At 45.8% G+C, this 27,911-nt stretch overlaps 3 protein-coding genes across 14 annotated transcripts; 1 reads left to right on the top strand and 2 right to left on the bottom strand.

Annotated features, from left to right (window-relative positions):
• Positions 1-82: 82 nt before the first annotated feature.
• Positions 83-15,946, bottom strand: NEDD8 (NEDD8 ubiquitin like modifier). Its single transcript, XM_010363736.1, has 4 exons — positions 15,742-15,946; positions 1,581-1,628; positions 1,333-1,415; positions 83-449 (listed from the first exon to the last, which is right to left on the bottom strand). Exons 1-4 carry the CDS (start codon positions 15,757-15,759, stop codon positions 353-355), a joined length of 246 nt encoding a protein of 81 aa, XP_010362038.1. The 5' UTR covers positions 15,760-15,946; the 3' UTR covers positions 83-352.
• GMPR2 (guanosine monophosphate reductase 2) lies at positions 15,939-23,012 on the top strand. Of its 10 annotated transcripts, none has more exons than XM_010363747.1 (11): positions 15,987-16,278; positions 16,709-16,830; positions 16,969-17,088; positions 17,602-17,736; positions 19,231-19,314; positions 19,461-19,634; positions 20,551-20,632; positions 20,723-20,829; positions 21,302-21,344; positions 22,020-22,179; positions 22,364-23,012. In XM_010363747.1, exons 4-11 carry the CDS (start codon positions 17,638-17,640, stop codon positions 22,551-22,553), a joined length of 939 nt encoding a protein of 312 aa, XP_010362049.1. In that variant the 5' UTR covers positions 15,987-16,278; positions 16,709-16,830; positions 16,969-17,088; positions 17,602-17,637; the 3' UTR covers positions 22,554-23,012. The 10 variants fall into 10 exon arrangements, with proteins under 10 accessions (XP_010362045.1, XP_010362049.1, XP_030785998.1 ...); XM_030930137.1 differs by having other exon boundaries at positions 16,112-16,337; XM_010363749.1 differs by lacking the exon at positions 15,987-16,278 and adding an exon at positions 16,388-16,467.
• TINF2 (TERF1 interacting nuclear factor 2) lies at positions 21,092-26,845 on the bottom strand. 3 transcript variants are annotated; one of them, XM_030930133.1, is made up of 9 exons: positions 25,911-26,845; positions 25,664-25,768; positions 25,453-25,554; positions 24,980-25,087; positions 24,796-24,892; positions 24,195-24,651; positions 24,036-24,103; positions 23,837-23,928; positions 21,092-21,375 (listed from the first exon to the last, which is right to left on the bottom strand). In XM_030930133.1, the coding sequence occupies exons 1-9, from the start codon at positions 26,100-26,102 to the stop codon at positions 21,193-21,195; spliced, it is 1,404 nt and encodes a 467-aa protein (XP_030785993.1). In that variant the 5' UTR covers positions 26,103-26,845; the 3' UTR covers positions 21,092-21,192. The 3 variants fall into 3 exon arrangements, with proteins under 3 accessions (XP_030785993.1, XP_010362053.1, XP_010362052.1); XM_010363751.2 differs by having other exon boundaries at positions 21,239-21,584; XM_010363750.2 differs by lacking the exon at positions 21,092-21,375 and adding an exon at positions 23,412-23,703.
• Positions 26,846-27,911: the final 1,066 nt, after the last annotated feature.

Raw genomic sequence — 27,911 nt, 5'->3', positions numbered from 1 at the left:
TGTCCAATTCCTTCACCCTGCAATAACTGAGTGAGCATTAGGTCCATTTTTATTTCAGTCAACTTGTGCAACAGAAGAAAGATTCCAGGAGGCCAGGAAATATTTTATTGACAACCAGGGACACAGCCATAAGAGAGGGAAGCACACAGGACTGCAAACTAACACCCAATAGCCAGCAAGGGCCCTCTGGGCCAGGAATACTGAATCCTGGGGTCCTCACAGTCTCCCACCAGTAGATGTACAATACTGGGCATCCAGGGGAGGGGGCAGTGGCTCTGGTGTCCCAGAGAGTGAGAGGATATATGATGCCTCATTATGAGCGACACGGTACGGAGGTAAAATGGAGGGTCCATCACTGCCTAAGACCACCTCCTCCTCTCAGAGCCAACACCAGGTGAAGGACTGAACCACCTAAAATCTTGTAATCAGCTGCTGTCTTTTCATCATTCCTGCAGGAAAAGGAAGCCGAAAAAAAAGACTTAGGAGTTTTTTTTTTTTTTTTTTTTTTTTTTTTGACAGAGTCTCACTCTGTCATCTAGGCTGAAGTGCAGTGGCACGATCTCAGCTCACTGCAACCTCCGCCTCCCGGGTTCAAGCAATTCTCCTGCCTCAGCCTCCCGAGTGGCTGGGATTACAGGCGCCCACCACCACGCCCAGCTAATTTTTGTATTTTTAGTAAAGATGGGGTTTCACCATGTTGGCCAGGCTGGTCTCGAACTCCTGACCTCAGATGATCCACCCACCTCAGCCTCCCCAAGTGCTGGGATTACAGGCGTGAACCACTACGCCCAGCCAGAACAGGAGTTCTTGAGTTTCATGGATCTCTTTGGGGGTCTGCAAACTTGAATGAGAAAAAAAATCCCATCTTTATTTTTACTAACTCCCAACTGAAATTTAACATTTCTTCTAACTTTAAACAAAGCCCAAAAACCACAGTAGTATTAGCAATATAGGCAAATTGTTAACAATAGAAATTACTATTTTCTATCATGATCATTTATAGGTATCTGGAAAATATTTCAAAATTATGGTCATATTAGACCTACCATTAGATCTTATTAATAAAGAAGTACTTATATTACTATGTCACAAATTTGTTTTAGTATTTTAATAACTATTTCAACATAATTAGTTTTCTTTTAATTCTATATATTTTGTTTTATGCCTGAAAAAATCTTATTCTGAGAAGGGGCTTAGAGGCTTCACCAGATTGCCAAAGGGTCTAAGGCAGCAAAAACAAGAGGCACCCCCAATCCACCTCAGTACGTGCCCCCTCTCATCTTCTCATCTTCACATAAGATTGCCACGCTGTCATTCTCACTCCAAACTCACATCTGTTTGCCACTGTAGATGAGCCTCTGCTGTTGTGGGGGGATTCCCTCTTTCTCCTCCACACGCTCCTTGATCCGCTCCACCTTTAAAGAGACAAGTAGTCAGGGGCTGCTCAGGGGTAGGACCATGGAAATGGAAAGAACAAGGGCTATGCAGACAGCGTAAGAGCAAAAGGATCAAGTTCATAAGCATATGCAAACAAATATACATGGCAAGAAGTGCATGAAGAGGAGCTGGGCATGCATCACCTTGTCTGTAGGTTCAATGTCAATCTCAATCTCCTTTCCGGTCAGCGTCTGAAACAGGCAATGGTTTCATGAGTCCTTAAAGCCCAATGTACAATTTGTCTTCTAGGTAAAACATCCTATCTTGGTCTTTGGGATCTAATGCCTTCTAAAAGATGCATATTCTTAGCTTTGGAGAATGAGAAGGCTTTGAACATACCTTCATTTATCAAATATTTTTAGGCTGTGAACAACTTTGATAGGGCAAGATTCTTTGAACCATCGGATCTTCTTAATTCCATAAGTCATCTTCCAAAATCAGTCCCCCAAAATCAGTGAGAATATTGGCATTCTTTTGGATGATATGGCAATGAAAGGTATCTTTTATTTATTTATTTATTTATTTATTTATTTATTTATTTATTTATTTTTGAGATGGAGTTTTGCTCTTGTTGCCCAGGCTGGAGTGCAATGGCGCAATCTCAGCTCACCGCAACTTCCACCTCCCAGGTTCAAGCAATTCTCCTGCCTCAGCCTCCCGAGTAGCTGGGATTGCAGGCATGCGCTACCACACCCGGCTAATTTTGTATTTTTAGTAGAGACAGGGTTTCTCCATATTGATCAGGCTGGTCTCAAACTCCCAACCTCAGGTGATCCGCCTGCCTCGGCCTCTCAAAGTGCTGGAATTACAGGCGTAAGCCATTGCACCCAGCCTGAAAGGTATCTTTAAAAAAGTCAGAAGGACCTTGTTCTAAATATCAATACTAGAAATTAATATTCAGATAATTCAAAGAATTCTCAAGGACATCAGAAATCACCTCTGAGCAGTATTTTAAAAAATGGTAGAATTGGCTGGGCATGGTGGCTCACACCTGCAATCCCAACACCTTGGGAGACTGAGGCGGGAGGATCAGTTGAGCCTAGGAGTTCCAGAAGAGCCTGGACAACACGGCGAGACCCTGTCTCAACCAAAAAAAAAAATTAGCTGAGTGTAGTGGTGCATGCCTGTAGTACCAGCTATTTGGGAGGCTGAGGTGGGAAGATCGCTTGAGTCCAGAAATTAGAGGCAGCAGCAGTAAGCCACAATTGTGCCACTGTACTCCAGCCTGGGCAAGAGGAAGACCCTGGCAACACCCTCGTGAAAAAAAAAAAAAAAAGAAAAGAAAGAAAGAAAAAGAAAAAAGAGAAAAGAGGACTAGAAGTCAACATTACATCTCCCATATCGTTCCAGACTTCTACCTAAATCCTAAATTGCAGCTCTTGTCTTCTTGACTTCTTCCGTAAGTTAAGGGCTGGTGATACCCAAAACAAGAATTATACTGATTATGCAGTCATAAATGTTGTGTCATCTCCCATCTGTCCTTGCTCTAAAAGCTCCATCTGCATTAGCCTACAGTGATCCAGGCCACAAACACACCATGCTCAGTCTAATTTATGGGCATTTTTTTGCTTCCGTTGTTTTCCTTGTTGCAATATCCTCCCCTTCTCCTTCTCCAAACTTCAAGACCCCTTAAATAAAAGACAACCTCCTGGCAGGGTGCGGTGGCTCACGCCTGTAATCCCAGAACTTTGGGAGGCTGAGGTGGGTGGATTACTTGAGGTTGGGAGTTCAAGACCAGCCTGGCCAACATGGAGAAACCCTTCTCTACTAAAAAATACAAAATTAGCTAAGTGTGGTGGCGCATGCCTGTAATCCCAACTACTCGGGAGCTGAGGCAGGAGAATCGCTTGAACCCAGGAGGTGGAAGTTGCAGTGAGCCGAGATTGTGCCACTGTATTCCAGCAATGTACAAAACCTCCTGTATGATGTGCATACCTGTTCCCAGTGTACTTTAATACTTCCAATATTAATATACCAATTACAGCTAGTTGTTTGTGTTAAACTTTCCCAGTGTTCGACACATAAGCAGTCAATGAATATTTTTGAAGGGCTAAATATACTGATGATCATGTTATAATCACAGCTAACATTTACTGAAAACTATTTTTTTCTTTATTTTTTAAGGGTCTTGCTCTGTCACCCAGGCTGGAGTTCAGTGGTGTTATCCTGGCTCACTGTAGCCTTGACCTCCTGGGTTCAAACAACCCTCCCACCTCAGCCTCCTAAGTAGCAAGGATTATAGGGTGTGTGCACCACCACACTCAGCTATTTTTAAGATTTTTTTTTTTTTTTTTTTGTAGAGACGAGTTCTCTCTATGTTGCTCAGGCTGGTTTCAAACTCATGGGCTAAAGTGATCCTCCTGCCTCGGCTCCCAAAGAGCTGGGATTACAAGCATGAGTCACCTTGCCCAGCCACTGAACACTTTCTAAGGGTCAGTAACTATGATCAGCATCTTACACGCATCACATTTAATTCTCCCAGTATTTATGAGATATGGACTATCACTATTTCCATTTTATAGATGAGAAAAATAAGACTTAGGTTAAAAACATATCTACGCAATCAAAAGTAGAGCGTGGATCTAGATTCCCTGGTCCCAGAGCCTGTGCTTTTATTTCTGTATTCCGTCCTACCTGAGTCTGGCTGCTCTAGTATTGGGACCCAATGTACACTCTTATAGTAGCTCAGAAAATAACATATGGTTTCTCCTTATGGTATTCACATAGACCAGCATGAAAGAGAACTCAGAAAATTTCCCAAAAAGGAGAATTATTTAGTACTAGTATGTTTCCAAAAATACAAGAACAATTTCTTTGGATTAACCTGTTTGGATGTGAAAGAATAAATTACAGCAGTGATTCTCAAGCTTCTACCCCAACCTATGCTGGTCTGTGTGAAAATTTTCAATAGTCTATGGTAAAATGAGAAAAGCAGTGTTAACAGTGAAATTTTCATGAAACTAAATATATTCAGGTGTTAATGTCCTTTTAGAGAATGGTAGTGACAATTTGTGGTAACTTTAAAAAGACAAAATAAAAAGTTTGTAATTCTCTGTTGTCCACAAACTATTTCACTTTATTTATTTTTTGAGACAGGGTCTCAGTCTCACCCGGATGGAGTGCAGTGGCCTGATCATGGCTCACTGCACCTCAACATACTGGGCTCAGGTGATACCCACCTCAGCCTCTTAAGTAGCTGGCACCACAGGCGGGCACCACCATGCCTGATAACATTCTGTATTTTTAGTAGAGATGGGGTTTTGCCATGTTGCCCAGGCTGGTCTTGAACTCCTGACCTCAAGTGATCCACCTGTCTTGGCCTCCCATAGTGCTGGAATTACAGGTGTGAGCCACCGCGCCTGGCCGATAATACAATCATTTATTTATTTATTTATTTTATTTATTTATTTTGAGATGGAGTTTTACTCTTGTTGCCCAGGCTGGAGTACAATGGCACAATCTCAGCTCACCCTGCAACCTCTGCCTCCCAGGTCCAAGCGATTCTCCTGCCTCAGCCTCCCAAATGGCTGGGATTACAGGCATGCACCACCACAGCTGGGTAATTTTGTAGTTTGAGTAGAGAAGGTTTATCTCCATGTTGGTCAGGCTGGTCTCAAACTCCCGACCTCAGGTGATCTGCCTGCCTCAGTCTCTCAAAGTGCTGGGATTATAGGTGTGGGCCACTGCGCCCGACCACAAATTCTTTAAGAGTGAAAAAAGACTCTCGGAGAAGACCTAGAGCTGCTCTTCCAAGAGCAAAATGCTTGGACCTTATATTTTTAAAAAGAATTATTGGTTTCTAAATTCTAAAACTCTAGAGTTGGCCCTTTGTTTCTGAAATCCACTGTAGAGGCCCATAAATATATCTAGAGAGCAATTTGGCAATATAGTGTCCCAGCAACAAACTTCCAGGAAAATACTCATGACTATATCCAAAAGTATACCTACAATGGTTATTGCAACATTTTGATACTATAAAATTAGAAACACAATCTGAATATCAAACAGCTGAGGGTTAAATAAATTATGGTACAATCACAGACAAAAAATTACGAAGTCCTCAAACAATGTTTAGGATAACTTTGTAATGTATTAACAATATACTGATAATTTAACAAAAAAGTTATAGTATATAGAGTATAATAAAAATTTTGTAAAAACAACATATGTATCTATATGCTCTCCAAAAAGCCTGGAAGGGTATATACAGTATATTAATCCTTTAACTTGAGTAGTGGAATTATGGGTGATTTTAATTACATTATTATGCTTTTCTGTATTTTCCATTTTTTATGCCACAAATATGAATATGCTGTAATGATAAAAAATTATTTAAAAAACAATGTCCTTGGCCGGGCCTGTAATCCCAGCACTTTGGGAGGCCGAGACGGGCGGATCACGAGGTCAGGAGATCAAGACCATCCTGGCTAACACAGTGAAACCCCGTCTCTACTAAAACAAAATACAAAAAAAAAAAAAACTAGCTGGGCGAGGTGGCGGGCACCTGTAGTCCCAGCTACTCGGGAGGCTGAGGCAAGAGAATGGCATAAACCCGGGAGGCGGAGCTTGCAGTGAGCTAAGATCCGGCCACTGCGCTCTAGCCTGGGCGACAGAGCAAGACTCCGTCTCAAAAAAAAAAAAAAAACAACAACAACAACAACAACAACGTCCTTGATAAGGGTAAGATTTTGTAAAGCAGCACTGTCCAGTAGAAATGTAATACAAGCCATATATGCAATTTTTAAATTTACTAGTAGCCACATTGTCAAAGTTTTTTAAGAGGTAAAATTTTAATATTTTTAAACCCAACATAGCCAAAATATTATTCACATGTAATCAATATAAAAATTAATATATTTTGCCGGGCGCGGTGGCTCAAGCCTGTAATCCCAGCACTTTGGGAGGCCGAGACGGGCGGATCACGAGGTCAGGACATCAAGACCATCCTGGCTAACATGGTGAAACCCCGTCTCTACTAAAAATACAAAAAACTAGCCGGGCGACCTGGCGGGCGCCTGTAGTCCCAGCTACTCGGGAGGCTGAGGCAGGAGAATGGCGTGAACCCGGGAGGCGGAGCTTGCAGTGAGCTGAGATCCGGCCACTGCACTCCAGCCTGGGCGACAGAGCGAGACTCCGTCTCAAAAAAAAAAAAAAAAAAAAAAAAAAATTAATATATTTTATGTTCTTTTTTCCACCCAAATATTCAAAATCCTGTATTTCATATTTATATCACATGTAGAGATGGGGCCAGGCACGGTGGCTCATGCCTGTAATCCCAGCACTTTAGGAGGCCGAGGGGGCGGATCACGAAGTCAGGAGTTCGAGACCAGCCTGGCCAACATAGCGAAACCCCATCTCTACTAAAAATACAAAAATTAGCTGGGCATGGTGGCGCGGGCCTGTAGTCCCAGCTACCAAGGAGGCTGAGGCAGGAAAATTGCTTGAACCCGGGATGCAAAGGTTGCGGTGAGCTGAGATCATGCCACTGCACTCCAGCCTGGGCAACAGAGCAAGACTCCATCTCAAAAAAAAAGAAAAAAAAAAAATAGAGATGGTAGGCTGTGCATGGTAGCATATGCCTGTAATCTCAGCACTTTGGGAAGGGGACATGCGAGTACTGCTTGAGCCCTGGAATTTTGAGACCAGCCTGGGCAACATAGTGAGATCACCATCTCTACAATAAAATTAGCCAGGCATAGTGGCACAGACAGACCTGTACCAGCAACTGGGTACTCAGAAGGCTGAGGCAAGACTGCCCAAGCCCAGGAGTTCAAGGCTGTAGTGGGCTGATTGTGCCACTGCACTCCAGCTTGGGTGACAGAGTGAGACCCTATCTCAAAAACAAAAAAAAAAAAAAAAAAAAAATTCAAATGGTAAATTTTCATCTGAAATACATGACATATATTTAAATTTCATAATTTACAACAGAAAAAGTAGATTTATAAACCCAACAACATACTTAAACGTTTGTTTTTTTTTTTGAGATGGAGTCTTCCTCTGTTGCCCAGGCTGGAGTGTAGTGGTGCAATCCCAGCTCACAGCAAGCTCCGCCTCCCGAGTTCACACCATTCTCCTGCCTCAGCCTCCCAAGTAGCTGGGACTACAGGCGCCCGCCGCCACGCCCGGCTAATTTTTTGTATTTTTAGTAGAGACAGGGTTTCACCGTGTTAGCCAGGATGGTCTCAATCTCCTGACCTCATGATTCACCCACCTTGGCCTCCCAAAGTGCTGGGATTACAGGCGTGAGCCACTGCGCCCAGCCTGTTTTTTTTTTTTTAATTTTAGTTAATTAATTAATTAATTTATTGAGATGGGGTCTTGCTCTGTGTTCCAGGCTGGAACACAGTGGAGTAATCATGGCTCACTGCAGCCTCCAACTCCTGGGCTCAAAGTATCCTCCCACCTCAGCATTCTGAATAGCTGGGACTATAATAAGTACACACCACCATGCCTGGCTAATTTTTTTCTTTTTGAGACAGGGTCTCACTCTGTCACCCAGACTGGAGTGCTGTGGCATGATCTTGGCTCACCGCAACCTCCGCCTCCCAGGCTCAAGCGATTCTCCTGCCTCAGCCTCCCAAGTAGCTGGGATTACAGCCGCATGCCATTACGCCTGGCTAATTTTTGTATTTTTAGTAGAGATGGGGTTTTACCATGTTGGCCACGCAAACTCCTGACCTCAAATGATCTACCCACCTCGGCCTCCCAAAGTGTTGGGACTACAGGTGTGAGCCACCATGCCTGGCCTGAAAATTGTTTTGTAGAGATGGGGTCTCGAAATGTTATCCACTCTGGTCTCAAAACTTCTGGCCTCAAGTCATCTTCCCGCCTCAGCCTCCTAACTCACTGGAATTACAGGTGTGAACCACTGTACCCAGCTAAGTTTCAGTTTTTAAATTTAATTAAAATCAAGTACAATCAAAATTTCAATTCTTCAGTCTCTCTAGTTACATTTCAAGTGCTCAATAGCCAAATGTGGCTAATGGCTACCATTTTGGACACTTTTCAAATATTCCAGCTAATATATGAAGCAACAAGAATATTACAGCATTCCTAGTTTGTAACCCCCAATGAAACAATGGATGTAGGAAATGACTGATATCACAGAAAACAAAACAATCTGATGGAAGTACATACCACATCACCACCTATGAATTCGTCTCACATATGAACATACAAAGACTAATCAAGCCTCTAGATCTAATTACCAGCTGACAGGAAATACCAAGGAAAGAGGAATATGTTAAAAGACAACACGGGGGCCCGTAGCAGTGTCTCATGCCTGTAATCCCAGCAATTTGGGAGGCCGAGGCGGGCGGGTCGCTTGAGGCCAGGAATTTGAGACCAGCCTGGCCAACATGGCGAAACCCCATCTCTATGAAAAATACAAAACTTAGTCAGGCATGGTGGTGCACACCTGTAGTCCCAGCTACTCAAGAGGCTGAGGCACGAGAATACAAGAATCGCTTGAACTCTGGAGGCAGAGAAGTTGATGCAGTGAGCCAAGATTGCACTGCTGCACTCCAGCCTGGGTGACAGAGCAAGAGTCGTCTCAAAAAAAAAAAAAAAAAAGAAAAACATGGGAACGTAATCAGCAAAATTCAAACGGCAGGAAACTCTAGTTTACTCAACAAGGAAAAAATGGGAAAAAGGAGAATCTACAGATTTAAAGAAACTTAAAAACACATAAACCAATGGCAATGTATGGATCTTAACTGGATCCAGATTCAAACTATTAATAAAAAAAAAAGAGAGACAATAGGGTAATTTGATGATAGTAAGCATTCAGTTAAATTTTTAGATGTAATAATTACGGTTATGTTAGAAAAAAGCTTCTCTTTTACAGATAAACACTGAAATATGTGTGAATAACATATGCTATGCTATCTGGAATTTGCTTTAAAAAAACCAGGTAAAAGGAGTTGGTGAGTTTAAATTAAATAAGATTGACTATGAGATGATAATTTTTGAAGGTGGATGAAGGGTGCATACACCCTTCTCCTTCCTGATGTATGTGTTTGAAATTGTCCATAAAGTTGTTTTAAAGTAATTGAACAATTTTAGAAGATATTCTTGATATATCACACCACAGCCTGACAATACATTCAATGCTATTTAAACAAGTATAAGATGAGCCTAGGCCGGGCGTGGGGGCTCACGCCTGTAATCCCAGCACTTTGGGAGGCCAAGGCGGGCAGACTACCTGAGGTCTGGAGTTCGAGGTCAGCCTGGCTAACATGATGAAACCTCGTCTCTACTAAAAATACAAAAAAAATTAGCTGGGTGTGGTGGCACGCACCTGTAATCCCAGCTACGCAGGAGGCTGAGGAGGAGAACTGCTTGAACCCAGGAGGTGGAGGTTGCAGTGAGCTGGGATCACGCCACTGCACTCCAGTCTGGGTGACATGAGACTCCATCTCAAAAAACAAAACAAAACAAAAAAAAGATGAACCTAAACCTAACATACTGCTCTAGGCACTGGAGGAGATACAAAAGAAATATGATCCAGCCTTGCCAACAATCTTTATCAAGCAAAGATGTACAACTAAGAAACAATTAGACATAAAATTAATAGAATAAGGCTGTATACAAGGAAGTTCTGGCCGGGCGCAGTGGCTCACGCTTATAATCCCAGCACTTTGGGAGGCTGAGGCAGGTGGATCACTTGGGGTCAGGAGATCGAGACTAGCATGGCCAACATGGGGAAACCCTGTCTCTACCAAAAATAAAAAAACTTAGCTAGGCATGGTGGACACTTGAACAAAGGTGGAGGTTGCAGTGAGCCGAGATCATTCCACCACACTCCAGACTGGGCGACAGAGGGAGACTCTGTCTCAAAAAAAAAAAAAAAAAAAATTAAAAATTAAAAACAAATCAAAACAAAACAAAAGGAAGTGCTATATTGTCCAAACACAAGGGGCAATGACAAAGTGCTATGGTGAATGAAAATCAATGTTAATCAATTTAAGCCTTGAATGAGATAACATTATATAACACTATATATAGTGTCTTAATTTATATTATATAACATTATAACACTATAAGAGCCAAAATAAAAATGAATGACATCAGCATTTTTATGGTGCTACAAGGGTACCAGCTAGTAAGGGTACAGAGGAACTGGAATGCTCATACACTGCAGGTGGGAATATAAAATGGTACAACCCCTTAGTTTCTTTATAAAGTTACATGTATCTACCACATGACCTAGTAATTTCATTCTTGGGTATTTATCCAAAGGACATAAAAACACATGTTCACAAAAAGACTTGTATAACAATGTTCATAGAAGCCTTATTCATAGTAGCCAGAAACTGGAGATAACTCAAACACCCATCAACAGCAGAATGGATAAACAAATTATGATATAATCTGTCCAATGGAATACTATTCAGTATAGAAGGAATAAACCACAGATTACAATAGACATTACGCAGAATGAAAGAAGCCAGATACAAAAATCGTACATTGAATACTTCCATTTATATACAGTTCTAAAACAAGCAAAACTAATCTATGAAACTCTTGAGGGGTAGGGATACAAATGTTTAGATTTTGTAATTACATCAACTTATGCTATTGTTAAAAACTCACTGAACTAAACCCTTAAGAACTGTGCATTTTATTGTATGTTAAAAAACATGAATGAGAAAACTAGTTCACATAGTAAAGACAGTTGCCAAAGTAATCTACAATGAGGAAATCAATGAAGGATCTGGGTTTTGGGAGTAATATAATGCAAAAGAAGCTCAAGGAAGACCTGCACATTATGGTTTTGTACATCACATCTTGGTTTAGACTACACTTTAGAGGGGATATGATGGTAGGAAAACCTGGTTGGAAGTATTACAGAGAAATAAAGATATAAATGAGTAAGACCCCAGACCAGAATGAGGGTAATGGAAACAGAGGTTTTAAGTGAAAAATTAGGTCCTATAAAAGGACTATGTAATTTTAAATGACTCTAAAGAATTGTATTCCAGACACCTGAGTGACTGATGGGATTAATAAATGAGATGGGTATTGGGATATGGCTTATGACAGAAGATGATGCATTTAATTTCAGAACCAGAGAGACAAGGTAACAAGATTTAAATCGGGAAGAATTTAATTGTAAAATCTTACAGAAAAATATGGAAGTCAGCTACACAGAGACAGCAGTTGAAAATGAATTATTCGGCTGGGCACGGTGGCTCATGCCTGTAATCCCAGCACTTAGGGAGGCCAAGGCAGGTGGATCACTTGAGCTCAGGAGTTCAGGACCAGCCTGGGCAACATGGTGAAATGCCATCTCTACTAAAAATACAGAAAATCAGCCAGGTGTGGTGGCATGTACCTGTAGTCCCAGCAACTTGGAAGGCTGAGCTGGGAGCATCCCTTGAGCCTGGGAGGTGGAGGTTGCAGGGAGCCAAGATGATGCCACTGCACTCCAGCCTGGGTGACAGAGTGAGACTGTCTCAAAACAAAAACAAAATGAGGCCAGACGCAGTGGCTCACACCTGTAATCCCAGCACTTCAGGAGGCCGAGGTGGGTGGATCACCTGAGGTCAGGCATTCAAGACCAGCCTGGCAAACATGGCCAAACCCCGTCTCTACTAAAATATAAAAGTTAGCTGGGTGTGGTGGTGGGCACCTGTAGTCCCAGCTACTTGGGAGGCTGAGGCAGGAGCATCGCTTGTGAGGCGGAGGTTGCAGTGAGCCGAGATCACGCCACTGTACTCCAGCCTGAGCGACAAAGTGAGACTCCATCTCAAAAAAAAGAAGAAAGAATAATTCAAAAAGGGGTCCGACATGGTAGCTCACAGCTGTAATTCCAGCACTTTAGGAGGATGAGGTGGGAAGACCACTTGACCCCAGGAGTTTTAGACCAGCCTGGGCAATACAATGAGACTCCATCTCTACAAAAAATAAAACAATTGGCTGGGTATGGTGGTGGTACATGCCTGTAGTCCCAGCTACTCAGGAGGCTCAGATGGGAGGATTGCTTGGGCCTGAGAGGTCGAGGCTGCAGTAAGCCGTGATGGCACCACTGCACCCTAAGCCTGGGCGACAGAGTGAGAACCTGTCTCAAACAAGCAAACAAAAAAAACGGAACTGTAATAAAAATATGTCACTTACATGGTAATTAACAGCTATCTCTTTTTTTTCTCTTTTAAATTAATATTTTCTTCAGATGAGATTAACAGCTATCTCATGTATAACTGCTTTCCTATGTATTTAATAAAGAAATGCAACAAACAAGAGGGGATGGGGGAGGGGGGAGATAGAGATGGGGCACAGAGGCCTGTTTGAAGGCAGAAGGGTAAATGTTGTAGGAAAGAAGACCGGCAATTTTAGAGAAGTACCACATAAATATGAATTAAAAGGAAAAGAAAAAATCTAGAATTTTGCTATTCAAAGTGTAGTTCTCAGACATTCAATATCACCTGGGAGCTTGTGAGAAATGCAAAAACCTGTGCCCCATCCTAGACCCACAGAACCATAATCAGCATTTTAGCAAGACCACAGGTGATAGGATATTGTATTTTCTTTTCAAGCTTCCATACATAGCACTGAGTTTTTTGTTCAGTTGTTTTTTTTTTTTTTTTTTTTGAGACAGAGTCTCACTCTGTTGCCCAGGCTGGAGTACAATAGTACAGTCTTGGCTCACTGCAACCTCTGCCTCCCAGGTTCAAGCAATTCTCCCGCCTCAGCCTGTCGAGTGGCTGGGACTACAGGCACGTGCCACCACACCCGGCTAATTTTTGTATTTTTAGTAGAGACGGGGTTTCACCATGTTGCCCAGGCTGTTCTCAAACTCCTGACCTTATGATCCGCTCGCCTCAGCCTCCCAAAGTGCTGGGATTACAAGCATGAACCACTATGCCCAGCCTTTCAAACAGTATTTTTTAAACTGCAGGTCTCAACCCATCAGTGGATTATCAAATCAACTTAGAATTGAAAGTTTGAGAGCATATCACAAATAGCAAAATTTTTGTGTCTCTACGGGTTGTGACATAAAATTTCTTAGTGTGGGGTGAAATTTTCAAAAAGTATACAAAACACTCAACATTAGTAACTTAACTTCTTTGGACCTAGTGGACATGAGAATCCATATGCATTGAAAAGCCAATAAAAGTATTCAATAGGCCGGGCGCGGTGGCTCATGCCTGTAATCCCAACACTTTGGGAGGCCAAGGCGAGTGGATCACCAGGTCCAGAGATCGATACCATCCTGGCCAACATGGTGAAACTCCGTCTCTACTAAAAATACAAAATTAGCTGGGCGTGGTGGCATGCCCCATAGTCCCAGCTACTCAAGAAGCTGAGGCAGGAGAATCGCTCGAACCCGGGAGGCGGAGGTTGCAGTGAGCCGAGATCGCGCCACTGCACTCCAGCCTGGTGACAGAGTGAGACCCCGTCTCAAAAAAAAAAAAAGTATTCAACAGTGTTTCTCAAGATTTTGACAGTGATTCATACTAAAAAATAATATGAACTAGTAACACCCACTAGTAACAACCACTTATATAAAATAAAATAAAAAATTTCAGGCCTGGCAACGAGATTCTGTCTCAAAAAAAAAAAAAAAAAAATTAACAAAACAATATCCTTACCTAGCACTATACTGATGCTTCCTATTTTCTCCCCCCTCCTTCTTTTTTTTGGGGGGAGGATGGGGGAGACGGAGTTTCGCTCTTGTCGCCCAGGCTGTAGTGCAATGGCACCATCTCAGCTCACTGCAAACTCCGCCTGCCAGGTTCAAGCGATTCTTTTGCCTTAGCCTCCAGAGTAGCTGGGATTATAGGCGCCCACCACCAGGCTGGGCTAATTTTTGTACTGTTAGTAGGTGGGGTTTCACCATGTTGGCCAGGCTGGTCTTGAACTCCTGACCTTAGGTGATCCACCCACCTCGGCCTCCCAAAGTGCTGGGATTACAGGCATGAGCCACTGCGCCTGGCCTTTTTTTTCAGGCAGGGTCTGGAGTGCAGTGGTGCCATCACTGCTCACCGCGGCTTCGACATTCCAGGATCAATCAATCCTCCCATCTCAGCCTCCCGAATAGCTGGGCCTACAGGCATGCGCCCAGACCCTTGGCTAATTTTTTGTATTTATTGTAGAGACAGGGTTTCGCCATGTTGCCCAGGATGGTCTCCAACTCCTGGGCTCAAGGGATCGGGCCCACCTTGGTCTTCCAAAGTGCTGGGATTACAGGAGTGAGCCACCGCGCCCAGCTTATTTTCTCTTTTTAATGGTGCCAGTGACCCATTCACCTATTAAACTGATGTTACGACTCTTACATAGGTCGTTACTCAACGTTAAAAAAAAAAAAATCATCATTAATAGACTATTTTAATACTTGACCTCAAATCTTAGCTAAGAAGTAGTTTGGAAGGACGGGGGAAGAGAAGGTTAAGAATGACTATTCTGCACGGTAAACATGCTAAGAAGGTGATGAAATAATGATAGATTTACTTAGCTACAAAAAGGCCAAACTAGCATTAGACTTCATCACTTGTCAGCAGTTTTTTTTTTTTGGGGGGGGCGGGGGGATCTCTGTCTGACTGAAGGCACAAAAGAGGAAACAGCAGATAGGACTAATAATGAAGGCTGCAATTTGGTGAAGAACCACCACGGGAGTTGAGAGATGCAGATGAAGGAAACCATGGCTAGTACCAAGAACTAGGGCAGCGGTAACTAACCTGCCTCAGCCAAGGAAGTGAGGCTGGTCCAGGATGCCAGGCTCAGAAAGGCAGATGCTGACTGAACACATTCCCCGCTTTGGTTCCTGTAGGACGGGTGAGATACCACACCTTGGCAACCACCAGTAAAGGCTCGTAGTCTAGCCCCTGGGAGGCCCCGGTTTCCCCGGGCTAACGTTTTAGGGCTGTGCTCGGAGGTGACCTACGTTAGGGACTGGGAGAAACAGGTACCCTGGGAATGAAGAATGGAGAGCAGCGCTTATTCCAAGAATCTGAGAGACGAGGGAGTCAAGTCGCTGCTAGGCCTTCTCTATGACTGCAGGGGTTCGAATACAGTGAGACCCGACAAAAGCGACCCCATTCTGGGTGACAGCACAGTCCTGGCAAAAAAGCAGGGATGGCAAAAGACCCCAGGGTGGTCAGGTGGGACCTGAGCCCCGCTCTCAAAGCCCTTCTGCGTCCCCCTATTTCCCACCACTTTCCCACCACCCCTCGCGCGGAGCCCTGAGGCAGTAAGCGTCCTCCAGGCTGGGGAAAGGCGTGGTTTTCCTTCCCCACGTCTCCCGTAAGGCACGGTTGCCAGCCCAGTACTACTGCGTCTTGGCAAGGCTGAAGGTGCTCCCACCTTCACTTTAATTAGCATCTTCTTTCCAGTTTGGGGCTGCACACGGATAAATTGCTGCTCCTACCGCTCCGGTCGCCGCTGCCGCTCTCCAGCACTCTGCCTGCAAGGGCCACTTCTGCTTCCGGGTCACTGTCTGGCTCCACCCCACCCCCCCCTTTCCACAGGGTTCCGGAAAGGCTCGGGAGTGCTCCCGCGTTTCGGTTCAGTGACGTCGTAAATTAAAATGAGGCATCCAGTTTAGCTACAGCAGAGATGACGACTCTGCGATTGTGAGTCCCTAGCGAGCCCGGGCTAGCGAAAAGTGGGGCCAGAACGAACTACAACCCCCATCGTGCCAGGGGGCGGTCTCGCCCGTTTTCCCCTGGGAGTTGTAGTCTAACCGCCCTTGGATCCAACAGCAACCTCAGTGCGTGAACTCTGTTACCCAGAAGGCCTCGCCCCGCCGCCACCGAAGCTGGAATTCGTCGGCTAGTAGTTCTCGCCGGCTACTAGAGGAACCTGTTGGCGTGGCCCAGAAGGCTCAGCGGGATTGCAGAGGTTAGTTGCTAAGCAAGGTGGTCTTTGGTCAACTGCCGCCTGGACCAAGGCAACAGGAAGTGAGTACCCCTATTCCGGAAACTAGTTATGAACCCTCCCCGCCCCCCGTCGCCAACACTCCTTCGTCCACCTAGGTTAGCCTCTTGCCCCATTGCTCTTTGCAGGGGTGGAAGAAGGAAGTGTAGCGGGGTAAGGAATGCACCGTCAGGGTCTCTCACAACCCTTTCCCAGCTCTTCTCCTCAACAAACAGTACCTGGGATGGAGCCCTAGGGTAATCGCAGCCACGGGATGGGTCGAGGCGACAGGCCTCAGGGACCACACTTCGGCCTTTGCCCGACCTTCCACAGCTTAAGCGAGGAGAGCCCGCCAGCCGTAACAGGGCGTTAAAGCCCAGGGGAAGATTGGTCCTTATGACTTCCTGCCTTCCAGCCCTCAGATTCATCGCTACCCCGAGGCTAAGCGCCATGCCTCATATTGACAACGATGTGAAACTAGACTTCAAGGATGTCCTTTTGAGGCCCAAACGCAGTACCCTTAAGTCTCGAAGTGAGGTGAGCAAGCTTCTCTACATGCTGTTTCTTGACCCCACGCTCCCGATGGGCCACAACCAAGAAAGATGCCTGTCCTTGTCCTAATATGGTACGTTTTGTGGATTAATGAAATGCTCAATTTCCTGTTCATATCTGTAGGTGGATCTCACAAGATCCTTTTCCTTTCGGAACTCAAAGCTGACATACACTGGGGTTCCCATCATTGCTGCCAATATGGATACTGTGGGCACCTTTGAGATGGCCAAGGTTCTCTGTAAGGTAGGGCTTTCCTCATGCCTCATCCCTATTGGTGTCCAGTTAGCCCAGCTGACTGCAGAGGTGTTTGCATCCCCACGCCCATGCCCAGTCAGCTCTCTGGCAGTTAGCAGTCAGGATGCTCTGATTTACGGGTTTTTCCACTACTAAAGTCCCTTTTTCCGGTAAGTTCAAAAGGCTCTCTGAATTAGTGAGATTCAAAGCTAAGTTTTGCTCCCATATTACTGATATATGAACAGAATGTTCCCTTTTGTCCTGTCTAGCAGTTTGTACACCTTGCCAACTTTTCCCACCACCCAGGTCACCCCCTCCCAGTCACATGCATCCCTTCAGTTACACGATTGTCCACATTAAGCTTTCACTGTTTTAGTCCAGAAACTACAGTTGAAGCATTCAAAAATCCTAACTAGAAGATCCTAGTAGAAGCAGCTTATTAATTTTCTTTAATAAGAACAATTCATTAATAAAATAATACTTCTGCCATTCTTTTTTTTTTTAATCTTCCTCTTCTTTAAGTCCTAGGTTCCTGGGAGTTTCTGGGATGTGCCCCAAATGGGATGTGTTTTTCTTATATACAAGTTGTTCACTTTGAAATGGAAGATGCTGCTCCTATCAGTACTATTACCTGCCTCTATACTTGTTGCTGAGAAGGTAGAGAGTTATCTGGGCACTCTGAGAACATGCACTCTGCTGGTTGATCCATGTAGCCCTGGTTGATGAATTCTGCTACTGTTTGTGGCTCCATTAGTCTTAAGGACTTCATATCCTTTTTTCTATTTTTAATTGCTATGTCTTTGTGGAATGTCTTGTCATTTCTTTGAGGTTGATAGTTATGCAGTTTTGTTTTTACTTTATTTGTATTGCCATTCAGTAACTGCTTAGAAATCTTGCTGTTGCCCACTGTCCACCTGCCCTGACCAGTAGAATTCAGAAATGGTGACTCTGACTGCAGAGTTAACAGACATGCTATAATACATGAACCTTTTTGGGGACTGTCTTGGTGCTTTATGTGGAGCCTGGCTTTCAGTATTGCTGATGAAAGGTAAAGAAATCAGGTTTTAGAGATAAGAGCCAAGTCTCACTGTAATAAAAAGGTTGGATGAAAGCAAACATCTTTTTTTAAGCTTGGTATGTAATCTGATGTGCTCATCATGCCACACTGTGCCAGTATATCTCCAACGTCTGCTGACTTCCTATCCTATAGTGACTTTTCTTTGCTTATCAGTATGTTGATGATAGAATGTTTGTTGAGAAAGCAGAATTCGATACCAGCTTTAGCTAGACAGTGTTGATCTCTGAGTACGTATGTAGAGCACTTGCTTGTTGCTAGCTAATACATGACTTCCTTGGGTTTCTTGACAGTTGCAAGATTTGTGCTGTTTCAGCCAACTGCCGTCTCTTGTCTGTTTGCATGTAGACATGTAAAGCACAAACACCAGCATTCACAATGGCCTTTGAATGGCTTTCTCACAGTATTGGGATATTGTTTGCAATTTGTTGAGCTAGAGAATATGAGCTTGATGAGTCATTATATTTTTGAACTTTATTAAAATGGACTGAATGAAACAGATTTTTTAGCTTGATCCATGTCTCCAACTAGGAAATTTGTCCTTTTTTCCACTAGAGATGGAGACAGGATAGGGTAGCCCCTTATCAGCTCTCATCAACCTTAAGCCATTACTTTTGGTGAGCATCCAGACCTACTGAATTACTGCTGGTAAATGAACAAGGACATAACCAAAAATAGTTTAGTACTAGGATACCTTAGGAGGAGGGGCTGAGTCAGTGCAGAGAAACACAGGTTTCATCCAGCCTCTTCATGGTTCTTTCATGTCTGCTGTCTGTCCCACTGCACCAGCAGCTTGTCAGCTTTTAAGTCGGAAGCAGTGAATGTGCTGGCGGATGAAATCCAACCCAGATCACTCAGTACTTTGGTAGGAAATCTGACAAGTACTAGCTTATGGTAAAAAGCCCTACTGGTATTTGTAGAGAGAAGAAAGGTTGAACTCAAATCCCAGCTCAATCTGACTTCTTCGACTTGTTTCCTCCCCAACTTCAATCATGTCCTCCCTCAGATAGAATAGGTTTCTAGAAAAAAAGACCTTAAAGTTTTCTCCCTTTGATGCTTCTTTGTCTTCTCCCCAGTTCTCTCTCTTCACTGCTGTCCATAAGCATTACAGCCTTGATCAGTGGCAAGAGTTTGCTGGCCAGAATCCTGACTGTCTTGAGGTAACACTGGGCATACCCTGCTCCCTTCCTTATCCCAGTTTTTCAGCAATTATATTTTATCTTTCTGGGGACCAACCCTCACCACTGAGCCACTGGCTGACCACCAGATCATCTCTGATATGCCAATGGCTCTGTTTCTCCCACAGCATCTGGCTGCCAGCTCAGGCACAGGCTCTTCTGACTTTGAGCAGCTGGAACAGATCCTGGAAGCTATTCCCCAGGTGAAGTATATATGCCTGGATGTGGCAAATGGCTACTCTGAACACTTTGTTGAATTTGTAAAAGATGTACGGAAGCGCTTCCCCCAGCACACCATCATGGTATGTTTCTATTATAGTTGGTAACTTTTTATCTTTTCACTTTCCTGCCACTCCGTTTTGCTACATCAGTCCATTTCTCCTCTGCTGCATTATGATATTCCTAGTCCATTTAATCATGATACTGGATGATTATCCATAGTTCTAAGCTGAAAATGTCTATTTGGTCAGTGTAGTATGTCTGACCCTTGGTTCATAGTCTTTGTAAATCTAGTGTCCCTGATGTCACTCACCAAACCATGATGGAACATCTGTGCACTGTACATACCTGTGGTACATAGACATCTGCCCACTGAAATGGACACATACTACAATCACATAAAAGGGGTCACATGAACAATGATTTATTTTTTTTACAAGCTTGTAAGAGTGGCCCTCATTTTCTTCACAGCATTGAGGCGTGTGTCTACTGACCATCAAAAGCCAATACAACTGGTCAAATGGGTCTTTAGCCTTCCCTGAAGCCAGACAGGTTCTATGACAGAATGGCTTAAGGACAGTATATGTTTGGGTCTCTTGAGGAAGGGGAGCTAAATCTACTGTAAATCAGATGTGAGCCTGGTCCAATAGTTTCCTTTGCCTCACTGAATTCTCCTCCATGCCACTTCATGTGTCCCTGTTGATCATAGCACCTTGTTGCCTTAGAAAAGTGCATCATGGACCTCGGCTTTACCCTAGGTTCAATGGTGACATTGGCCACTCACCCCCTACCTTGGCTTGGTGTTGGGTGAATGGGTAGGGAGCAGGGTTCTCTGAAGTGGCTAGTGTAAAAGCCCTCAGAGGGCCCAGCAGAGGGGACCTAGGTATCCTTTCTTTTTAATAATGTTGGAAAGTCACGGTCCACACATACTGTATGTGACAATACATGACCTCCTGTTTCTGGCCTTAAGGATGCTGTATTTCAATTGCTCTGTCTCAGGCAGGGAATGTGGTAACAGGAGAGATGGTAGAAGAGCTAATCCTTTCTGGGGCTGACATCATCAAAGTGGGAATTGGGCCAGGTAAGCTGGTTCATTGGGGCCACTGGCTACCCCTTCAGTGGCAAACACCTGTGGAGCACGTCATTCTCAACCTTGTCATGTTCTTCCTAGGCTCTGTGTGTACTACTCGGAAGAAAACTGGAGTGGGGTATCCACAGCTCAGTGCAGTAATGGAGTGTGCAGATGCTGCTCATGGCCTCAAAGGCCACATCATTTCAGTAAGGCTCAAGGGCAGGGTAGGGTATGAGCTGGGTTTCTGCAGGGTATGGAGGTGGCAGAGATGGATTAGAATTCCTGGGTTTGGCCAGGCGCGGTGGCTCACGCCTGTAATCCCAGCACTTTGGGAGGCTGAGACAAGCAGATCATGAGGTCAGGAGATCAAGACCATACTGGCTAACATGGTGAAACCCCGTCTCTACTAAAAATACAAAAAAATTAGCCGAGCGTGTTGGCAGGCACCTGTACTCCCAGCTACTCGGGAGGCTGAGGCAGAAGAATGGCATGAACCGGGGAGGCGAACCTGGAGTGAGCCAAGATCGTGTAACTGCACTCCAGCCTGGGCGACGGAGCGAGACTCCACCTCAAAAAAAAAAATTCCAGGGTTCTTTGTTGGCTTTGAGTTGGGCTGTTGGGACATCGCTGAGGGCTTGGGAAATCCATGTTGTGTTCATAGTGCTCCTTACTTTGCAGGATGGAGGTTGCAGCTGTCCTGGGGATGTGGCCAAGGCTTTTGGTAAGAAGCTTGATGGCACGGAAGGATGATTCTGTACAAGAGGATGAGTCACCTCTGAGGGTCTAAGAGAGGCTCAAGAAGTCATTCAGATTATTTCATAATATGAATTAGTGACTCTGAAGTCTATGGTATCACCTGGGGCAGCCAGCAGGGTACATCTGAGATTCCAAGTGTGGGCCAGGGCCATCTGACCATCTCCTAGATTGCTGCACAGTGCAGACTCCTGAGCCCCAGCCATACCTAAAAATATTAGGTGCTGAGGAATGGGAAAGCACATCTGCATTTTTCATTTTGCACAGCTTCCCAGGAGACCATTACTCCCATTAAAGTTGGGGATCTTTGCTCTTGGGACACATGAAATGAGTCTTACTTAGCTGGGCACAGTAAAATGAAATGACCAGACGATGATGGTAAAAACAGCAAAAGGAGAAAGCGAAAGCCAGGCAAGGACTCTCCAGAAGCTCTTTTTTAAATCTTGGGGAAATCATACCCACTGAGGAATAGAGGCCAGAGCAGATCAGACCTGCATGGATTGTGGGTCAGCTAGGGAAGCAGAACGAGAAAGATGCTGGGATCATTGTCAGGATGGAGAATATGGTGTGAGTTGCTTTTGAGGGTGGCTATATGAACACCTTGGCCAGATTAATCTCTTTCCCTTCTCCATGATGGTGGCAGGGGCAGGAGCTGACTTCGTGATGCTGGGTGGCATGCTGGCTGGACACAGTGAGTCAGGTGGTGAGCTCATCGAGAGGGACGGCAAGAAGTACAAGCTCTTCTATGGAATGAGTTCTGAAATGGCCATGAAGAAGTATGCTGGGGGCGTGGCTGAGTACAGGTATGTGTGGAGGCCCAGGAGCTTAGTAATAGTATGGAGGCAGAACTCATGGCTGCTGAGAGGGGGATGGTATAGTTCTGAGGAGAAGCCAGGTGAACCAGGGCTCAATGCTAGGGTCTAGGGAAAAGTCCCTGGACTTAAGGAATCCAGAAGGAGAAGATAATAAAGTTTTTCCTACTTTAAGAGCCTCAGAGGGAAAGACAGTGGAAGTTCCTTTTAAAGGAGATGTGGAACATACCATCCGAGACATCCTAGGAGGGATCCGCTCTACGTGTACCTATGTGGGAGCAGCTAAGCTTAAAGAGTTGAGCAGAAGAACTACCTTCATCCGAGTCACCCAGCAGGTGAATCCAATCTTCAGTGAAGCGCGCTAGACCTGGGCAGTTCTACCCTCCCAAGGCACCAGTACTCTACCATGGGGCATCCCAAGTGGGCTCCTCACCCATCCCAGCTACTGCAGCTCTGTATTACTTTGTCATTTCCTGTTGTCTCACTCCTGAGGTCTCCTGCAGTAACTCTGTACTTCTCTATCTGCACACACAAAATGCCCAAGACACTCACTGGGGAGGAAGCAAGTAAGAAAATAGTGTGAGAAAATGACGCAAGATAATCAAATGGGAATCTGGCGACCCAACATCCTGAAGATTATTAAAAGGAAAAGATGCTGATTGGTACATAAGTCTCTTACATGGCCTTGGTCTAGAGGAGGTAGGCTTTTAGAATCATGTTTTGTTAATCTGCTTCACTAAATGGAACCTTCACATATCTAAAAAGCTCTGAAGTGTTTGTATATTTGAAATACCTCAATAAAGAGAGAGCTCATTGACTGTAAAGAGATGCTGAGGCTTTCTGTACAAGGCTAGCATCTGGATGCTGTTGCAGAGTGGGTGGTGGTAGGGTCAGCACTGACCCAGTGGGGTCAAGAACAATGAGTATTATTCCCATGAAGTATCCCCATTCTAGTGCCACCACCCCCAGATAATTTGGCAGCATGAGAATTTACAAAGTATATTCTAGCATTAGGACACATATTTCCAGAATACCAAAGGATATTTCTCTTCCAGGCGCTCAACCTTGCTAACCTTTTTAGGCACAGCTGAACAATACTTAGCAAGGGAAGTAAAAAAGGCAAAGGGATCCTTCCAGTTTGGAAGGGCCAGTTCTGTTTCTAAGGAATGGCCTATGCTGACCTTAGGGAAACCTTAATTCCCCTCCTTCACATCAAGGCAGTATTTTAACAAATCCAAAGTTTAATTATTAAGCATTACAAATATTTTTAGCAGTGCAGTCAGGCAATCCAAGCCTGGACTTCCACTTCATTCCTACTAAACGACTTGCAGAGCTGAGGAGGTAGGAGACAGGCAGAGTACAAAGGGCATTTTAGTTCTATCACAGGGGTCTAGAGCTGTCTCTACAGTCATAGGAAGGAACAGGCATGGCACCGTGGCCAGAAGAGGGTAGGTATTCACAGAAAGTGGGGATCAAGGTGTCAAACTTTGTCTTCTGATAGTTTTCCAGAGATTCCTGTACAGAAGGGAGCAGGGAGATCCTACCATCTGAAACCATTCCCTGAGCCCTCCGAATTCTGAAGCATGTGGATTTCTCAGTCTTGTTCTACCCATCCGCCTTCCCCAGGTTTCTGCTTCTTCCTACTCACCTTTCCTTCCCCCTGGCCATTTTCTTCCTCATCAGAGTCTAAAACCAAGTCCCCTATGGTAATGACGGAGCTGCACAGAGATGGAGGACACACTGTAGGAGGGAAACCAGAATCAAACTACTACTTCTAGATGAACACAGGCTCTTGAGAGTCTCCAAGAGGGGAGGCTGTTAATCCAATCCTGACTCAGACTACCTACCTGGCTTCCTGGCCCTAGGAGGTAATAATGATAGTCTCAGGGGGTCCATGTAGCAATCCAAGCAATTCCTGAGGTGAGAGCAAGCAAAGAGGATAGGATGAAGGGAAGGGAGGCAAAGAATGTGCTCCTAGTAAAGAGAAGCAACTCTGTTCCACTCACTCCTTTTGCTCTGTGGCAGGCAAGTCAACTGGGTTCTCCTTCAGAGCCCTTCCCCCCAGGGTCTGGCATGGACTCTTAGACTTCCCAGTGGAGGCTGCTCTTGTGCCCACGGCTAGGTCTGCTGTGTATATCGCATGTTCTTCCTTGCTCTCAGGCTTAGATATGACCTGGGTTGGTGAGCCCAGATTCCTAAAGGGAAACAGCATGACTGTGGGGCGCTCCTTATGGCCTCCCCTAGTGGACGCCCATTGGGACTGGACTCTTCTTCGGCCTAAAGGGGCCAGATTGAAGTGGCGGCCAGCTAGAGGTTCTAGGTGCGTCCTTGAAGATGGTCCCTGAGGAAGACATGGGCCAGGCTTGGCTTTTGGCAGAGGACTGTGGAGTGCTAGTCTTTGTTGCTGAGGAGGATTCTGTTCCATGGGCTCAGCCAGATTCACTGAGTCAGTAACAGAGCACTCTGAAAAAGAAAATGAGGCCCCTTATAAAGAGAACAGATAGTAACAGAATAACTGGTTTCTTATGCCTGGAGCCCATGGAACTATTCCAATGGACTGCCTTAAAAGGTCTCATGCTAAACACTACACCTCCAAATTCCCAATACCTGGAAGTGGCCACCCCATGTCCACACCATATTGTCTCCAGGCAAGAGAAGAGGTGATAGAGACTCCAGGCTGCATCCAACTCAGCACATCCTGAAGCTGTGGGCAGGGATAGAGGTATAAAGACCACAGTCCTTGATACAACCACCCCACACTCTGCTCTTACATGTTTTGCCCCAATGAAACCTGCTGTGCCTGCGGTGTAGGCAGTGCTTTCTCCAGCTGACACAAGTACTCAAAAAGCAGCTTTTCCATGGCAGCCAGAAAGGGTTCCCCATATTCTTGTTCAAGTTCCTGCAGCGGGGGAGAGTAGGAGATCAAAAGTGGGTTAGTGGCCAGGCATGGTGGCTCACGCCTGTAATCCTGGCACTTTGGGAGGCCGAGGTGGGAGGATCACTTGAGGTCAGGAGTTCGAGACCAGCCTGGCCAACATGGTGAAACCCCCATCTCTACTAAAATACAAAAATTAGCTGGGCATCTATAATACCAGTTATTCAGGAGGCTGAGGCAGGAGAACCGCTTGAACCTGGGAGGCAGAGGTTGCAGTGCGCTGAGACTGTGCCACCGCACTCCAGCCTGGGCGACAAAGCGAGACTCCCTCTCAAAAAAAAAGTGGGTTAGAGAAAATAGTCACATAATAGCCTTCAAACCAGTCTCACCTGCAGCTTCGAGGCCAAATCCACAGGAACCTCTGACAGCTGCTTCACCTGCTGGCAAAAAGTCTCCTGTGCCTCCAAAATCTTCCTCAGATCCTGCTTTGTCTGTTGAGGATACAGAAGAGAAGTTAACACCAACATCCAGTAGACAGGAGGAGCAACTTTGCTGCACCAAGTTGAACTGGGGTCAGGGCTTGTTCCGGGGATTACTCACAGCCTTGGGATCCCGCACTCTAGGTCCAGATTCTGGAAAGTGGTGATTCAGGGTTTTCAGGACTTGGGCCCAAGGCCGGCCCTGCAGGATCAGCTCCACCACCACCTGTACGGTACTGAATTCAGAATCCCCACTTCGGGGCAAGCTGACCTTTTCCAACTAGTCTCATCCCCAAGCTGTGGGCCCTTGTCAGGTGCTCGCATCCCGCCCCTTTCTTTCCCCTTCCAGGTCCTACTTGCTCCAATACCTTGGCCTTTAGGCCCATACAAAGGCGTTCGTGGTGCCGGTAGCGAACCAAGCCAGGGGCAACAGCGCGCAGAGATCGCAGAAACTCCAGTACTCGGGGAAAATGTTCCACACAGCGTCCGCGCACAACCTGCCAGCTAGCTGCGGCGGCGAAGCGTAGAGCTGCAGGACCGGCCCCCGGGGGCGTAGCCATGGTCGGCGGGCTCCGCCCTGAGGCGGTCCCTCCAGGTTCCTCACCCGGATGGGTGAGGCTTTCCGATCACTCCTAGGGGCGGGGCTTCTGGCAACACTCTGTGGCTCGGGTTTGTCGGCTCTGGGTACCTCGCGATCCGACTCGGCTCCCTTCCATAGGTCCCCAGAATTCTGGGGGAGGGGGTCTTCTGGCTTGGGCTGGAGGAGCCTGAGTGGAAAAGCTGGCCGTCCCAGTGGTACTGGGTCTCTCAGCTTTAAACGCCGCCTCTGTCTCGAGCCCGAGGGTGCCTCACTTCCGACTACGCTACTAGCTTCCCTTGCCCCGGAAAAGGCCGGTAAGAGGGAGCCAATGGGTGGCCACAGAGGGAACTGTGACGGTGCGTCAGAAGGCCACGCCCCAGCGGATCTGGCGCTGCCTGCTCTCTGCTCCCTGCGCCCTCTGCCGGTTGACTTGAATTGGCCGCTGAGGCTGTTGTGGCCGCTCGTCTGGGTCCTTCCAGCCTCGATTTCTTCTGCGGAGAAGCCCCGTCACTCCCCTGAGGCTCGACTTCCTAGTCTGTGAAACGAGGATTGTGCCACCGCCTCTTCCTACTGTCTTCACCCGGCGAAATTCAGTTCCTTAAATCCCAGACCCGAGCCGGCGTCTACAAAGCCTTCCCCTGCGCGCGTCGCTTCCAGTAGGAATTCGACTGTTCCTTTTATAAAACGGAAGAGGGCTCCCGCCCTTAAAAAGTAAAATACAGGCCGGGCGTGGTGGCTTGTGTCTAATCCCAGCGCTCTGAGAGGCCGAGTCAAGAGGGTCACTTAAGCCCAGGAGCTCCAGACCAGCCTGGGCGACATGGTGAATGAAACCCCGTCTCTGCTAAAAATACAAAAATTAGCCGGGCGTGGTGGCAGGCGCCTGTAAATCCCAGCTACTCGGGAGGCCAAGGCCAGGAGACGGGAGGTGGCAGTGAGCCGTGATCTTGCCTCTGCATTACAGCCTGGGGGACAGAGGGACAATCCCTCAAAAAAAAAAAAAAAAAGGAAGAAGAAATAGAATACAGGCTTGGGGGGCGGGGCACGGTGAGATTACACCTGTAATCCCAACACTTTGGGAGGCCTAGACGGGAGGATCGATCCGCTTGAGCCCAGGAGTTCCAGACCAGACTGGGTCACATGGTGAGACTCGACTGAAAATAAAAAAAACTAGCCGGGCGTAGTGGCACGTCTGTAGTCCCAGCTACTCAGGGGGCTGAGGTGGGAGGATTGTTTGAGCCAGGGAGGTTGAGACTTCAGTGACTGCACTCCAGCCTGAGTGATAGAGTGAGATGGGGTCTCACACACACACACACACACACACACACATATTACATGGTTTCTTGTTTTAGGATTCTGTTGTGCACTGAACTTGTCAGCCCCTTAATGTAATTGACTGCTCTCCTTGACTGTCTCTTTGTCATCATCCTTCCTGGTGCCTCTCATTTCCATCAGCAAGCACAGAACCTAACACACAGCTTACACTCCTTAGTTGTTGGCTGGATTAGTTGCCTGCCTTGACCACTTTACAAGGATTTAGTGAAACTGCTCCGTCTTTAGCCCATGTCTTCCATTCCCAGAGATAATGGTTCACACATCCTTGTCTCCGCCCCAGATGAGTCTCAGCTGATCCGCCCATTGACTGTGAAGGGGTGGCCTGCCCCTCCACACCTGTGGGTGTTTCTCGTTAGGTGGAACGAGAGACTTGAGAAAAGAAATAAGACACAGAGACAAAGTATAGAGAAAGAAAAGCGGGGCCCAGGGGACCAGCGCTCAGCTTACAGAGGACCCA

The sequence above is a fragment of the Rhinopithecus roxellana genome, chromosome 5, assembly GCF_007565055.1.
Source record: "Rhinopithecus roxellana isolate Shanxi Qingling chromosome 5, ASM756505v1, whole genome shotgun sequence".
In the NCBI taxonomy this organism is placed as follows: domain Eukaryota; kingdom Metazoa; phylum Chordata; class Mammalia; order Primates; family Cercopithecidae; genus Rhinopithecus; species Rhinopithecus roxellana.
This window is presented reverse-complemented; position numbering and strand designations above follow the sequence as displayed.